The sequence below is a fragment of the Lycium ferocissimum genome, chromosome 9 (genome assembly GCF_029784015.1).
Source record: "Lycium ferocissimum isolate CSIRO_LF1 chromosome 9, AGI_CSIRO_Lferr_CH_V1, whole genome shotgun sequence".
Taxonomy (NCBI): domain Eukaryota; kingdom Viridiplantae; phylum Streptophyta; class Magnoliopsida; order Solanales; family Solanaceae; genus Lycium; species Lycium ferocissimum.
In genome coordinates, this window is record NC_081350.1 from 43,044,419 (window position 1) to 43,061,707 (window position 17,289).

At 34.2% G+C, this 17,289-nt stretch overlaps 1 protein-coding gene across 2 annotated transcripts; it reads right to left on the reverse strand.

Moving 5' to 3' along the window:
* Positions 1 to 1,598: 1,598 nt before the first annotated feature.
* On the reverse strand, positions 1,599 to 13,334 carry LOC132030954 (arginine--tRNA ligase, chloroplastic/mitochondrial-like). Of its 2 annotated transcripts, none has more exons than XM_059420759.1 (18): positions 13,159 to 13,334; positions 11,298 to 11,374; positions 11,054 to 11,193; positions 10,714 to 10,789; positions 10,511 to 10,612; positions 10,193 to 10,408; positions 9,339 to 9,419; positions 8,918 to 9,001; positions 8,236 to 8,340; positions 6,300 to 6,478; positions 5,954 to 6,038; positions 5,640 to 5,826; positions 5,397 to 5,466; positions 3,978 to 4,047; positions 3,519 to 3,608; positions 2,626 to 2,694; positions 2,429 to 2,527; positions 1,599 to 1,895 (listed from the first exon to the last, which is right to left on the reverse strand). In XM_059420759.1, the coding sequence occupies exons 1-18, from the start codon at positions 13,268 to 13,270 to the stop codon at positions 1,785 to 1,787; spliced, it is 1,953 nt and encodes a 650-aa protein (XP_059276742.1). In that variant the 5' UTR covers positions 13,271 to 13,334; the 3' UTR covers positions 1,599 to 1,784. The 2 variants fall into 2 exon arrangements, with proteins under 2 accessions (XP_059276742.1, XP_059276743.1); XM_059420760.1 differs by having other exon boundaries at positions 11,298 to 11,378; positions 13,159 to 13,301.
* Positions 13,335 to 17,289: the final 3,955 nt, after the last annotated feature.

The following is a 17,289-nucleotide window of genomic DNA, read 5'->3' on the forward strand; positions in this document are numbered from 1 at the left end:
TTTTATCATGTTTCCCAATTAGTGAGTTATTAAGGAATTTAGTTGAATATTTGTGTGTTCATAATTTAAAAAAAAAATCTGAAATAATATCTAAGTCCTCAGAGAAAAGGAAAAAAAACAATATATGAAATGACAAAAAGAACCACTTTAAAGGAGTGGACAAGATTGTAGTAGGAGGGGTATGAGACACGAATAGACATTTGATTAAAATAAAAAAAAAAAAATGATCAAAACATTTTAAAAGAAAAATGCTTTTCTACAATATTCCATTTTGGAGAAAGGATTGGCAATTTGCTTTTTCACTCCCATTGAAAGTTGAATTCATGTTAATCGTACTGATAAAGTTATTTTACATAATTGCAATTTTTAGCAGTCATGATTGTTCAAATCAACAATCAGATTCTTTCCTTGGCTCACTAACTAGAATTTGTTTAATTTAGACAATAATTGATCACAAGATTTCGTGGAAACCATATTCCACCCCCCCCCCACCCCCCCACCCCCCCAAAAAAAAAAAAAAAAAAAAAAACCAAGTCACCCCAAGATAATGAAATATCAATTGATAAATCAATTACGTGTTAAAATAATTTGGGAATAATCTATACATATTATGTTCAACTCTGTAATTCAATAATTTGCTTTTATAGACAGCTTTCTTTCATAGTATTGTTTGTTTTGAAGATGCCAAAATTTTAAGAATATACTTCAAAAATGTTGCTTCTATCTTAACTTATGAAAAGAAAAAGACAGTGACTAACATGTAGTGGCGTGGAGTGCCGTGGGAGCCCTTCTGGTTTGAGAGTAAAGACGATTGATTGATAACAAGGGAGTTCTTTTATTTTCCTCTCGTGTTTGATATTTGTATTGAGATTTTGATTAAATCAGGTTCACGTGGTGTAAAGCTCATTTTCGTATCATAATTATTTCATAGTCAAAGCTCGACCTCATTTTAATTAAGAATGAAAAAATCTTATTCTTATTCATCTCACCGCATACAGCCGAAGTGCACATATATCTGATTTTGAAACCACCGCTTAAGTTATATTTGCAGTGCGTAACAATTTGAAGTCTACCCACTACGGAGAACTTCAGACATCAAAGTTACATATGATTAAACTTCAGACACGTAACCCCTCTCTCTCCATATGGCCGAAATTCAGCTGTACACAACATTGCCTGAAGTTTAAGATTTTTGCCTAAACTTCAACCATATGTTATTTCTTTGAAGTTAAGTCAAAACATTAGACGTGTGTCTGAAATTATTCTAAAGTGGTTAGACGTGTAAAAAAGATTAAAAATCTAAATACAAGTTAAATAACGGTGTCCAAATAAAATATTCGTGGAATTCTTACTACCGCCACGGCTGATGGTTATAGCCAAGGGAGTTGGATGGGGCTGCCATGGCCCTAACGTAAAAGAAGTGGGAGATAAAATTCATGATATTGTATTATTGTAGTCCAAGTTGTACCCATCAATTACCCATCTTGATCAATCAACAATTAGTCCTTTGCTGTCTGCTGAGTATTCAATTTGGTCCATAGATAGTTAACACAGAACACAAACTAATTGAAACAACATTACTACAAGACTACTTGTACTTAATAAAGACTGGATCCATGATACTGATGTTGGTATAAATCAATAGATCAACAGCTGGTTCAATTTCTAATTAGTCAAAAATCAAATATATCAACATTCTGTATTCTTTCTGCTCTGTTCAAATACATCTCATCTCAATACTAACTCAAGGAATTAAGAGCACAAAAAAAGATCTCATATGGAGGTTAAATTTTGTAAACAGGAGTGATGCCCAACAGATGGAAACACTTCCTCATGACAACTGCTGTTGCCTCACACAGCAAGAGTCTGCTTGTTTCCTCGGCCGAGCCAACGACCTGCCAAGTTCCAATATATATTTGTAAATGCTAAGCGCTATCAATTCAAATACCACATTTATTCTACACTATCTTTTTTTTCTTTCCAAACCTCATTTGCCTAACTAATTCAATTTCACGCCGACTATGCGCTAGGGGTTTGGAGAGGGAGGGGGGGGGGGGTTCTAAATTCCTAGGATTTGAGCCCGAGACCTCTGATCAAAGAAGATGGATGGATCATAGCTATCCATCCATCTTCTTTTTAAGTTTCACTTACTTTTTAAGTTTTTATGAATCTTAGATGATGATCTATTATTTGGTGTTACACTAGAGGTTCGAGCTGGTCTATAGCAACTTTAGCCACGAGTTATAGGGGTGCATAATACAGTCAGACCTCTCTATAACATCCCTCCTTTATAATAACATTTCACTATAACAGCCATGTTTTCTACGGAACCGATCTTTCATGTTATGCTATATTATATGTTCTTTATAACAACTTTATTTCAGCATTTCATTGGTTTATTTTATTTGCTGCTAGGAGAATTTCATACCTGACAGTTGGTATAGAATCCAGTGAAGTCTTCAGATATATTGTAAAGATATTCACACACCAAGTTTGGCAAAAGATTGGTAGAAGCTTCTTCAACAATCTGCAAATGGGAGGGCGAAATTTACTTGCTTAGAACTGTGCAGAAACAATAACAAACCATTAAGGGCTAACAAGCAACAAGATTCAATAAATTCTTACTTCAGCAAACTGGAGCAAATGGAGACCTAGCATACGTTCATCTGGATGAGCCAAATCTATTGCCCCACTCTGTTCAACGAAAATGAATCAATAACCACAAATAGTAATTCTACAGCCATTCTTGTAATTTAACATTATTGAAATATTTGTTTACATTGATCTCTTGAGCCGAGGGTCTATCGGAAACAGCCTCCCTACCTCCCAAGGTAGTAGGGCATGTGTACACTCTGCCCTCCCCAGACCCCACCTGGTGGGATTATACTGGGTATCTTCTTGTTGTTTAACATTGACAAACTACAATGTTGTCACGTGTTTTCCTACTTCAAGAATTCTTGGAAGGCCACAAGGGAACTAAGAGCAAACAGTTGAAAACTATCCGCCCACCTGGCAATTGGTTGTAGCTGGAGTGGAAACGGGCAGGGCGGGTCGGATATGGGCGGGTCAACAGGGGTTAAATAAAAACGGACAAAATATCCGACCCGTCCATTTTTAACAAGAACAAAAATGAGTTTATCAACGGATAATATGGATGTCTCAGTCAGGTGAGAACACAAGTTAAAAGCCAATAAGCTTAGACTCCAAGAAAGTAAAGAGCTCGTGAAAAATAACAAGAAGACAAATGGGTATTGATAATATGGATATCCATATTATCCATCTGGATATCCATTTTTTATTGGATTCCATCTGGATATCCATTTTTTATTGGATAATATCCATATTTGATCCATTTTAAATTGGTCAGTTATCCAATCCATATTTAATGGGTCAGACCGGATGGTTACTAGTTTTTTGTCCTAGTTGTAGCATTACCACCCGACTCACTCATGGACAAAATTCGTGACAAAGAAGAGTTCAATTGGGGCACATAAAATGGATGAGATTATTGGATTTACCTTTTTTAACTCTTCTATATCTCTACCAGACTTCCTGATGATTGAACAAATGCGAGCATGCGCGTACAGCAAATAAACAGCGGTATTTCCCTGCCATCACCACAGAAGAATACAAGAGAGAATCAATACTAAACTGAATAGAACATAAAGGCAGCAGAAAAAAAGCAACAAAACATATCCCTGCAGATGGAGAACGTCCATAAATGGTAAAAAAATTAAAAAAATTAAACAAGACTCCTCAAAACAGAATCAATTATTAAAACCATGTTGAAACCCATGTGCTTCAATTATGAACTAACTGAAATAGAATCATGGAGGTGTTTCTGTTAAAGACAAGAACTTAAATAGGAGTCCAATGACCTTGCAAGAAAGGTGTATTTGACGAATTAACTAGGATAAAGCAACTCATGGAAGGCTAACAGATACATTCATTTTATCGAGGGATATCCCTTCACATACCTTGTCACTAAGCATCTGATCAAAGTTAAAGGTGTAGTTGGTCAACCTGTTGTTCTTCAGGTCAGCATATCTGTTTCGGGGATCCAAACAGAAGAGGGAAAAAATAAAAAAAGGTCAGAAACCTGCTGAGATAACAAGAAAAGCATCAATGCAAATGCATAGCAAAACTCTTACTATTGCGAAACCACCTATTGCAAAAACTGCAATCAGATGAGAAATCACTTAAGATGCACAACAACACATCATATATCACCATCCTTTTAGACAGGGAATGTTTTGCCAAGATTGATGTTAACTTATTCAAAAAAAAAAAAAAAGGCTTTACCAAGATTGTAAATGTTTCTTTTTAGTGCTCTTTTTTAATGATACTACTCTCTTTGATACTATATGTTGTTTCTTGTACTTCGATTATCTTATTTATCTGTGGTAGCTACTGCTTCTTTCTCTCAGACTGCTCTATCATGACTTTTTCGCTTTCTTTAGTTTCATTTTCATTTTGCTTTGAATTGCTTGTGCTTATCTGACCTTTTCTCGTCGTGTTTTCTCTTGAGCCGAGGGTCTTTCGGAAACGGCTTCCCTATCTTCCAAGATAGGGGTAAGGTCTGCGTACACTTTACCCTCCCCAGACCCCACAGTGTGGGATTTCACTAGGTATGTTGTTGTTGTTGTACTCTCTTTTGGTTCTATATGACATCATTTGACTAGACGAGGAGATTAAAGAGTTAATTTGAGTTGTTTATATCAGTTGATAAAACTTTGAATTGATAGAGATAACTACATCATGGATTAAATTGTTCAATTGTTAAATGATATTTCTTAAAACTAAAATATTTCTTTTTTGGAATATAATTATCCGCCCCAAAAATTCTTTACTCACTAGAAGTTGGAGAGTACATGAAGATGTTATAATGTACAATTTATAACAAGAGGATATAGAAAATTTATCTTCCCTTATCATGAAATCCTGTAAACAGGTCGTGTTGACCACCACCAATCCATGGGTAAATGTATTGTTTTCCATGAAAGTATGCGTACAATAAAAAACTCTCATTACCCCTTCATCCAATGCGATTTTTTCTTACGTATACTCCCTTTATTCCAAATTGACAGTCTTTAATCATCCAATCAATATCTCCACTTCTCCAGAATAGAAAGCCTTTTACCAAGAAAAAACTTTTTAAGTTCTGGCTTTCAATAGAAGTACTTAAACAGAAAAAATAACTATCATTACTGTCACAGTTTAAAAGGTTATCTTCTTTGATAAAGTTGAAAGGTTATCATTTTAAAAGCAGTTTTGCCAAAAATATTGCACAATCCAACAACAGCTAAACGTGAAATCTTTGCATCAAATTGCCGGATCATCTTCGCTCTCCTGCAAAGTATAAAGTGCAAATGCATGCACAAGGATGAGGAACTTACTTAACAGCACCATATCCTACAGCCTCAGCAGTTCGCTCCAGTTCCTCGGCCGTCCATTCTTTACCCTTACCTGATAAGACAATCATGATATAAATTTGCAGTCATACTCTTTCACAATCTCACTACATATTATCCATAGTATTCACAAGAGAGAAGCTATGACAAGCAAAGGAAAACAAGTAGAAAAGAAAAAAGACCAAATTGCCATATTCCAAAGCTACCAAAAATACATAGAACACACACCTCTCTCTTCAAGTGCTGATTTACACCGGCTTTTGGCCTCATCAAGCAAATCAACAAGCTTAACCACCTCAGTACTTCGAGTACGGAACCGTTTCCCATCTTCTCCTAAAACTAGACCAAATCCTACATGACTGGCTTTGGGGTAATCTTTGTCATTTGAAGGAAGCCAGCCCGCACGTTTTGCAGCCTAGAAGAGAATTTCAACCAGAAGGTTTAAAAAAAAGCATGAGTAATGATCAATACCAACAAAGTTGCTTCATTGTATTGTAGGCTAACAGAGGAAAGAGAGAGAGGCATAAATATAAGTAACTTACAGAAAAGAACATCTCAAAGTGCTCTCGCTGTCCAACGTCAGTCACATATATCATCCAGTCTGCTTTTTCTTCATTCAGTCGATACCTATAAAGATGCGGACAGGAAAGCCTAAATGAAAAATATTTAATGGTCGCTACAAAATCAACAAATTGAACATTTCCTTTTCTTTGTTGATGACCGTACTAGAAATGAATCATTCGATGAAAGAAAATAACCAAAATGACAAGTGTCATAGTTACAGAAGTGGGAACAACAGGCAACAACCATTGAACCTATATTCTTGATGAGAAAATAGGCTTTATTTGCGAAGTCTATCCATAAACACAAATTACCACTAAAACTAACCATAGAGCGGTAAGATCGGTTGAAGCATAGTTGAAACCACCATCCCTCTTCACAACAATAAGAGGTATTTTCTTCCCTTCAATAAAGATGACACGAGCACCTTCACTTTCTTCAATTAATCCCTTCTCATTAAGCAACTCTAAAGCCTTGGGAATATACGGATTGTAAAAGCTTTCACCCTAAAGCAAGAAAAAACCAAATTAAATTCATGAGGCTTTGCTCACTCATAAACATGTGCATGAAAATGCTCAATAAATGAAAAGCAGATATCAATAATAATCAATTCTTCCAAGATTCTTTTCCGACATATGACAGACTTCCGACATTCTAAAATGAATATTTTTTTGAGAATGAAAAAGCAAAAATGGGATAATGGGCCAGCCCCTCTACCTTTCTCCACAAAAATACCAGACTTTTGTCTAAGGCAGGGTTCGAACTCATGACGTGCGCCTAACCCACACACCACGTGTTGCGCTCTTACCACTAGACCAAAGCCCTGGGGGCTAAAATGAATATTTGATTTACTGAAAACAATACCAGAGATTATATGGCTCAATTTCAGCAGCCATAAACGGTTTCCTTTGATTTCTACACCACTATTAGAAATGAAATTAGCTTAGAGTATACACAGTTCTTTCACTCCATTCCCCACCCCCCCCACCCCCCCCCCCCCGGCCCTGTTTCTGAATAAGCTTGGATCATCGAAAAGAATTAATAACACAAACAAGTCTAAGAGTGACCAACCAAGGCAACAGGCTATACTAACTCTACTTTTTTCCGCAGACTAAATTATGATAACTCCTATTTAGAAAATAATCCTACTTGTTTTTCTTTTTCAGCAACTATCACTATTCAAATCACAAGGCAGCTGCAATATTAATAGGACAATTTCCTGTAATACTTGAGCGCTAATGCAATCCTTATCTCTTTAGATTTATCCTTTACAAGGAAGGACCTCTAGAGCAGTCTCCCTGAGAATAAGTTGGCGTTTGGACATAAAAAATGTGATATTTGAAAAGAAAAAAAAAAGTATTTGGAAGTTGAAGTTGTGTTTGGACATGCACTCAAAATGAAAAAAGTAGAAGTTTTGTGAGCGAAAAAAAAAATCACTTGAAAAACTGATGAAAACCACTTTTTTCAATCTTGAAACTCATCTTGCAAAAAAAAATCAGTTCAAAGTATAAACGCTGTGTTGAAAATAAAATTGAAAAAAAGGAAAAAATATTCATGTCCAGACAGGTCTCTGGTATTTTGAGTGAACTTTTAATGAATAGCAATTGTGCAGTTATAATGAATACAATATCTGCATTTATTATCAACTTGGAACTTTAACAGATAAAAATAAGGCTTAATACATAAGTGGCCCCTTAGCCTTGTCAGGATATTACATTTAGACACTCGAACTAAGTCCTGTTCCAATTGAACACCCCAACTCCTAATAAAGTGTTCCAATTAGACACTTTCAAGTCAAATTTTGGAAAAAAAATTCGTGTGTTTTCATTTGTCTATTAGGTAGTTAAATTAACCACATAAATATGTCATCTCCTTTAATTATACACATTAGCCTCAATAAGCCGTAAACCCCGGACATTTTCCACTTGAGATTGATACGTATAATTAAAAGAGATGACATATTTTATGTAATTAATAGACGAATGAAAACACACGAAAAAACTTCGAAATTTGAATCAAAAGTGTCTAATTGAAACACTTTTATTAGGAGTTGAGGTGTTCAATTGGAACAGAACTTAGTTCGAGTGTCTAAATGGAATATCCCGACAAGTTTAAGTGGCTGGCTATGTGTTAAGCCTAAAAATAAACTAGCATGGCAATTGCATGATACACTCGAGGCAAAACTAGGGAACTATTGCATGTCTCCATAGAGCCATCCAAAGTTCTAAGCAATTTAGGAGGAAGAAAAAGCTCAGTGTAGTACCTTTTCCTCTAAGTGAACCCCAAGTCTCTCATAAACCTTTTGAAATTCTTTTCGGCTGATCTCACATATTTGTGCCCATGCCTTCCTATACTTCTCCTCACCGCCCTATAAGACAAGCACATGCACAGGTAAGAGAAACACATCAGATAAAGCATTGCCCTTTAAAGTTACCAACTATTTGCACTGACCTTTCAGTAAGGGAGCTATCCATTATGGTATGTATTACGGATGGCAAAATTATCCCATGAAAACATGACCCGCCCGTTTATTAGCTCTGCCCGTCAAAAAATGGGTTGATATGTGACCCAAATTGACCCATGAAAATTTTTGTCAAAATATTTTCAAAAAGACATTTTTTGTATATGATAGGTTATACATAATAAAGAAAAAAAGTAGTTTTATTAGGTATTAAATAATTATAAAAGAATAAACAAAGAAATTAAAACTTGGTGAAAATTGGGTGGGTTGGGTTTGACCCGCTTCTTAGCCCATTTCAGCCCAAGTAACTTTTGGGCGAGTTATTAACTCAGCCCATTTTGAGCTGCCCAAATTCATCCCAACCCGCCCATTTGACACTCCTAGTATGTGTTACCCTTTTCTTCTTGAGCAACAAAAGAAAAGCAACAGAATTCTGCAGAATCATACATGCCAAATTAAAATAAGAAAATAAATAAACGGTCACCTGAAGACTAACGACCGCCTTTTGCGCCCTTTCCTTGAATTCAGCATCACTGTCAAATCTTTGTTTTGAAGCCTTATAGAATCCCTAGAATAAATGAAAACAATGATTACCAGGTCAAGTTAAATAAATCTCTGCTTTTCTATCCACACAAACTGCTTGCGCTCCCAAGGAAAATATCAAGAAACATGATATAAGACATGCTTTGGATATGAGTAAGCTCAAGATCTCAGGTAATATTGCGTAAACATTCAAGGTTGCTAAATATATACAATTAAAACTTCAAAATTTTCAATTTTCCAGTCACGACCAAAAATTGCAAGCTCAATGCATCAAACCTAATAACTTCGCATGTTTTATCAGAATCCAAATGCAGATAACAGGAGAAAAAACGACTATAGAGAATAAGAAGCACCAGACTCACCTCCAAATCTCCAATAGCTGGGGTACTATCAGCTTCCCAATTAGGAAATTGATCAAAAAGGAACTCAATTAACATTCCGAACTGCAAAAGAAATAACGAGTATGAGGCCCTTAATCAAATTGGTATGGAAACGAACATTTCTAGTAGAAGATATACTTCTCCAGAAAGGAAACTTCATACATAGATGAACAGAAATCGGGCTTCATGGTAAAAATCCCCTGAACTACATAGAATTAAGTCTTCCACTTGAAAACAAATTGAAGTTAGATGGCTCTTAGCTTTTAAACATCCATTAATTAACCACTAGTTACATACACTTTAAAATTATTGACACAAAGCCCAATTTGTCATATATTTTCAAGGATAACTCCACTGTATCTTGTAAGCTTGAAAAGAACAATAGCTGATCGGGCAGCTCAGATAATCATTGTATCGGTTTGAAGATAGAAAAACATCTACGGATCGTTTGGTTGCTGGTTAAGAAGTAAGTTATTCGAGAGCTTAACTAATACAATGTTTGGTAGCATTATAGTTGCTATGTATAAGATTCAGCACATCATGTACGGTGTTTCGTTACCAGTTTACAATCCCGCATAACGAATACATGTATGAGTTATGAGGGAATCTATGTGTTATTTTAAACATGGTAGAAGATGGAATAACTAATACATGAATCACTAAACCCTGCATAAGTCTAACCAGCAACCAACCGACCCCTTATGGTTCCCTCATATGATTATGTTGAAGGACGTGCAGACCCAAAAAGATTTGTAAGCAAAGCACTTAGATATATGTCTTATAGGTATTACTCATGGGAAGAGAATAGGAATGAAATTACTGAGCATGAAAGCTACCTGTGTGCCCCAGTCACCCACATGGTTTCTCCGAAGAACTTCAACATTGGAAAACTCCAGCATACGGGCCAGAGTGTCTCCAATTATAGTAGATCTTAAATGACCCACATGCATCTCTTTTGCTATATTGGGTGACGAAAAGTCAACGACGGCCCTTTTAACAGGAAGCTTTGGTGCCCATGTCTCTATGCCATCTATTAGCATCTTTTGAAGACTCTGCATCAGTAAGAAAGGAGTGCTTGTATGATTCTAACCTCCGAACAAACAAACAAAAAAAAAAACTGCCAGTAAAAAAGCAGAGCTAGTTAAAGAAAATGCCTTTGCTATCCATTGCCTTGCTAATACAATATTAACAAAACCGGGTCCTGCTATAGAACACTTCTCTATCATTTCTGATGCAGGAAGATTCTCTATAATTGCCTAAAAATGAGAAAACAACTGACAGTAAGTTGGCAGCTTTCACTTCTAGTACCGTGTTTGGGAAAGAAATGATGTAAAGATTAACAAGGATATCTAATCACCTTTCCAACAGGTTGAGGACCCTTCAATTGTGTACCTTTGCCTTTAAGTTTATTCCACAAGCTCATTGCATTATTGCTGCCCAAAGTTTCCAAGTGAGTACATATGAATTAATTGATTTATTACATACATAATAATAAGGGGCTTTTTTCATTTTTGGCCCGTCGGCTGAAATTAATTACGGGCGCTAGCCAAAATATACAAAACCTATACACAGATTATGTATATTATATGTATATTTTGTGTATACAATATGTATATTATACGTATATTTACACTTAATATACAAAACTGATACTTTTGTATAGTGTTTAACTTAGAGCATAATCAGAGTAATCATACCATTGATAGTCACCATGTTTTGCATCATTGCAAATAGCAATCAAAGGCTGCACATCTGAAACATCAGGGAATGCTGTTTTAAGTGATTCCTCAAATAGCTTTGCTAATTGCTGCTTTTGACTCCCAATAATTTCTTTATCCTGTTCAGATTAAAGGTGGGCATAAAAAACTTAATTCATGCAGTACTGTTTAGGGATGGCATGCTTTACAGGATACTTACTACAAATATGAGATGATGACTTACAGTTTCCATGGTTGATATTGTCCTTGAAGATACTTCTACCGCACCAAAAAATCTCCTAGATGTTGCTCTGAGAATACCTGTCTAGTGTTACGACACCATAACAGAAATTACTTAAAGCACTCCTATAAGTGCAGCTTGCTGAAGATATAATTAAATAAATAAAAGTGCACCCTCTTTAAAATGGTCATATCTGCAACATGGTATCAAGTGCACCCTATGTTCAAATCTCACCGCCACAAATTGTCAGGAAAAAAAAATTACGTGCTTTGCCCATTAAAAAAGAATCAGTCCCATATGTGAAGGGGCGTGTTGAAGATATCATTAAGTGAATAAGGTGGGTCACACACTACAGCACATCTAAGGGAAATAGATGAAAGTACAATGGAACATTCAACACTTGGGAACAATTTAAATACTTGAACACACAAGGGTAGTGCCAAGTTGCCAACAACTTCAGATGCTGTAATTTGCTTTTCTTAACGGTGGTGGGTAACATGGAATACCCCAATAGTTTGCATCTCATTTGACATAATTTAAATTGTACAAAAGGTGTTAAATTTATTATCCAGAAAAAACATCTCCGTCTTTCTTCATTTCTTTTTGTTGGTCCGGAAGAAGTATTTATATTATCCCTCCCACTTTTTTTATTTGTGTTACTTTAGTCTTCAATCTGTTCAAAAAGTTTACTACCTTTGTTTCTTAATGAGCTTCTACTGTGGACGCTACATCATTTTCTCTTGACCACAAGACTCGAGATTAAGCAAATTGCTAGGTTTCTCATCTGTCTCCATTCTTAAAATGAATGAACCTTTTACATGATACTTGTGCATGTCAGCTCTAACAGGTTGTCCAATGGGTTAGTCGAGTTGTTCACAAGTCAGTCCAGCCCCTCAATCTTTAAACGTGAAGGGTATCTGAACCAATACATTTATCTTCCATTTAACAGCAGCTACATTACAAACTTTTGAGCGGGTCAATAACCGGCCCATTTATTACCTCAAATCATTTTAACCCGCCCATTTGACACCCCTACCAACATAGCAAGCTACAGGGTTCAGTCACATTGCCTTAAAAAAAAAAAAATAGGGGTAGCGATAGCATTACACAGAGACAACCCATTCCCAGTTTTGGCAGTTAAATCCAGTACATAGAACTAAAGTTCAATGAAATTAAGCTCAATCCTTCGTCTATACTCCCATCAAGAACAACAAAAACACACCCAACAAAGCACATCAAGCTTATATAACCAGTAGATAAACATAAAGTAGCAAACTTTTCAATGAAACTATAATTTAAAAAAAGAAAAAAATTCTAAGTTCAACAAAGTTAGTCCCTTTATCATCGACAGAAATAAAACACTGTAAATTGCATTCATACTTACTAACAGGGGCAGAGCCACATACGGCTAAGGATCCTAACCCCCTTCGGCAAAAAATTATACAGTTTATACATGGTTAAAGTTATTTTTTATGTATAAATAGTAAATGTTAAACCCCCTTGGGCTTCTTTTATTTACTTCTTCATATTTTGTACCCCCTTATCGCAAATCTTGGCTCCGCCACTGCTTACTAACTACTCAACTCAAGAAAAAAAAAACCATCAATCTTTTTACAAATGACAATTGTCAACGATAATAATAACATTATCCCATTTTAAAGTCGCCAACTTTTCAAGGAAATTATATTCAAGAAAACAAACTCAAGTTCTAAGCTCAACAAGTTTAGTCACTTTAGCATAAAACCCATCAACCAAATAGCTAAAAGCATCAATTTTTAACATTAATAATAGTCAACAACAACAACAACAACAATAATAATAATAATAATAACATTATCCCATTTTCAAGAAGATAGAGACTTACGGGTATTGAGGAAAAAATGTGAGAAACTGGGGTTTATAAATTGCTTAGTAGAAGGAGGCGGAGAAAGTGAAAGTAATGGTGGAATTTTGAGAGACAAAGTAAAGCTGCTCATATTATTCCTTTATAAATTTTATTAAGTTCTGTTTGGGTTTTGGTATTTTATTATTCTCTTTTCTTTTTGGGGTATGTATTAGGGTTCTTTTGAGGGATTTTGGATAGGAACTAGGGCTCATTTTGCAATTTTGGCCATTTTTTGCATTTGCCAATGAGAGAATGCCATGTCATCATGTCACTCTTTTGACAATTAGGACCCTAGAGTGTTAGGGCTCATTTGGTTCACGGGCAACGTTATCCCAGGATTAATCTTGGGATTAATTTATCTCACCTCATGGGTGGGACAAAATCAACCAAACAAAGTGTAAATTTAATATCAAACTTAATTCAGGAATATTCCACCTTATCCCATGGTCCAAACGACTCCTTAGTCCTAAGTTTGATTAAAGGAATATAGTCTACTATCTTTTTTGGCAGAATACATTGATAGACCTTCAAACTTATTATTGATAAATCTCATTTCGATGCTTGAACTACGACATGTTTCGATTAACATAAAGCGTTCCTACTAGATAATTTCGGCTCAATTTTTTTTAAAAAATTTCATTTATTTTCAAGTGGCCGTTACATAAATATAAGTTATCACTTAAAATGTCACCTCTTAATTATACACATTAGCGTCGTGAGAAATTGGGGTTTAGAAGCTTAGCAGAAGGAGGCGGAGAAAGTGAAAGCAATGGTGGAATTTTGAGGGACAAAGTGAAGCTGCTCATATTCCTATAACTAGACGGCTTTATACGGCCCAACACTAGATTATAGTGCGTATGTGTATGTAGTTGTGTTTGGATAGTGATTATATATATATATATATATATATATTATGTTCAAAAAACACGATTATTATAACGTTGTAGTTTGTCTTCCGTATCTAAAACTTTATTATATTAATGTTTGCTATGAATACAAAATCGGCAAATTTATTAATAGTTTTTAAAAAGAAGACTTGTTTAAAAAAGAAACTATTTTCCTCTCTTTGAGATAAAACAATAGCAATATTTAAGCATCGGTTGATACTTTCAATTTTAATTCGATTAATTTAAAGGTGTAAAATACTTATTATTTTTAATCAAATTTTGATTTGGATAATTCTAATTCAAATTATTACATTAATTTTACATGTTTAAAACGAAACAAAGTATTTTTTAATTTTTGGTAAATATTCTCGGTTTAGCTCATTACTTGTCATGTTGTCTTTTGCATGATTTTTTAAGAAAACGTCGATTAGAATTATAATTTGACATTTACCTTATTCATTATTTGATCTCCATTTGATTTTTTTTTACGACATTAATCTCTTTTCACATTTATTAGAGTAAGAATAAAAATAAAAAAGTAATTAAATTCTATCTTATTTTAAAATATAAATATTTTAAGTATATTTATTTTAACAAACATAACAAATAAATAACATGGCGGAATAGCAAAAAAAAAAAAAAAAAAATTGTATGGTTTGACTACTTAACCTTTGAAGAAAAACAATTTCATTTGCTCCCACTAATGGATTGATACGCACGTGGCAATGAATAATCATTATTGACTTAATGAGATACTTTGGAAATTATATGAATATTGTTTGATTTTTTAATATGGGGTGCACTTTTTTTTTTGACATTATTAATTTGCACTATTTTTATGCATATATATATATATATATATACTATGTTCAAAACACGATTAATATAACATTATAATTTGCGCAAAGTATCTAAAACTTTATTATATTAGTGTTTGCTAACAAATACTTTTTTTTTTTTTAACATTATATTTTTTTTAATATAGGGTTCACTTTTTTTTTTATATTGCTTGATTTTGTTAATATGGGGTCCAGTTTTTTTTTTTTTTGTTTTTTTTTTTTTTTTTGTATTGCTCGGTGTTATTTAGTATGGGGCCCACACCCCCTTTTTTTTAAGGGACAACGGACGACGAAGCATGGGTCTAAACCCATGCTTTATATGGTTTCTTCTTTTTTTTTTTTTTTTTTTTATATTGCTTGGTGTTGTTTAGTATGGGGCCCACCCTTTTGGACATTATTAGTTTGCACTATTTTTATGCATATATATATATATTCAAAACACGATTAATATAACATTATAGTTTGTGCTCCATATCTAAAACTTTATTATATTAGTGTTTGCTACGAATACAAAGTTTACATTTTTTTTTTAGAGAAAAGACATGTTTTAACCCGAACTTGCTTACGAAAACTCACTTTAGCAACTAAACTTAAACCCCTATTTATTTACCCCCCTAACAACTTACGTTTCAATTGTTTTCCACCCCAAATGCTGACGTGGCAAAAAAAAAATAAAAAAAAATAATTAAGAGAGTGAAAAATAAAAAAAGTGGACCCGCTCATATATATATTATTATAAATTAAAAAATAAAATAAAAGTTATACAATTAAAAAATAAAATAAACATTATACAATTAAAAATAAAAATTATCACCATCTTCTTCACAATCTCTCCCATCCACAACCCCATCCCACCATTTTTCTTCCCCCCCCCCCCACAAACCCCCCCCGACTATTTTCTTTAAGTTAAACTAGAGCTTCTTTTCATTTTCACCATTTTTTGATTTTTTGATTTTAATTTTCTTTCAAAAATAAAGTTATGGAAGAAATGAGTTTGCTAATAATGGTGGTGGAAGAAATGGGTTTGCTAGAAATGGTGGTGGTTGCGGATGTGGGTATTTTGATTTTGATTTTAATTTTCTTTCAAAAATAAAGTTATGGAAGAAATGAGTTTGCTAATAATGGTGGTGGAAGAAATGGGTTTGCTAGAAATGGTGGTGGTTGCGGATGTGGGTATTTTGATTTTCTTTCAAAAATAAAGTTATGAAAGAAATGGGTTTGCTAATAATGGTGGTAGAAGAAATGAGTTTGCTAGAAATGGTGGTGGTTGTAGATGTGGGTATTTTGATTTTCTTTCAAAAATAAAGTTATGGAAGAAATGAGTTTGCTAATAATGGTGGTAGAAGAAATGGGTTTGCTAGAAATGTTAGTGGTTGTGAATGTGAGTTAAAGATGGTGGTGGTGATTTTTTTTTTCTTTTAAGGAATTTGATGAAATTTGGTGGGGAGATGATGGTGGTGGTGGTGGGTGTGGGTTAAAGATGATGGTGATGAATATTTTTTAAGGGCGGTTCGTTCAATTTTTTGCGGCGGCGGCGCGCGGCGGGCGGTGGCGGTATATGGCATGGTGGTTGATAAAAGTAGGGTGAGGATGAGGAGAAAGAAGAAGAAAGAGAAAGAAAAATAATAATAAAAGGAAAAACAAAAAATGATGTGTTGGTAATTTTGACATGGCAATGAAAGTGACGCGATGTGGCATTGACGTGGCAATGACGTGGCGCGAGTGTAATACACCTCCCACGTTGTGAGAGTGGTATTATTTTTTTAGGGTGGCAAACAATTGAAACGTAAGTTGTTAAGGGGGGGTAAATAAATAGCGAGTTAAGTTTAGTTACTTAAAGTAGAAAAGTAAAAGTTCGGGGTTAAAACATGTCTTTTCTTTTTTTTACATTGTTTTTTAATATGGGATTCACTTATATATATTCAAAACACCATTAATATAACATTGTAGTTTGTGCTCCGTATCTAAAACTTTATTATATTAGTATTTGCTACGAATACAAAGTTTACACTTTTTTTTTTACATTGTTTGTTTTTTTAATATGGGATTCATTTTTTTTATTTTTTATATTGCTTGATTTTGTTAATACGGGATCCACTTTTTTTTTTTCCGTGAGTTTGGAGATGGTGGGTTCCACAACACGATTAATATAACATTATAGTTTGTGCTCCGTATCTAAAACTTTATTATATTAGTGTTTGCTACGAATACAAAGTTTACACTTTTTTTTTTACATTGTTTGTTTTTTTAATATGGGATTCACTTTTTTTTTTTATATTGCTTGATTTTGTTAATACGGGATCCACTTTTTTTTTCCGTGAGTTTGGAGATGGTGGATTCCACAACACGATTAATATAACATTATAGTTTGTGCTCCGTATCTA

Bases quoted from the DNA above. Each gene is read 5' to 3' on its own strand.
- LOC132030954 (XM_059420759.1), bottom strand. From the start codon at position 13,270: ATGAGCAGCTTTACTTTGTCTCTCAAAATTCCACCATTACTTTCACTT. The intron at 8,341-8,917 runs GTGACCGTTTAT...CTTGTCTTATAG, and splicing joins AGGCGGTCGTTAGTCTTCAG to GGCGGTGAGGAGAAGTATAG. The intron at 5,467-5,639 runs GTGTGTGTTCTA...TTGTCTTATCAG, and splicing joins ATCAGCACTTGAAGAGAGAG to GTAAGGGTAAAGAATGGACG.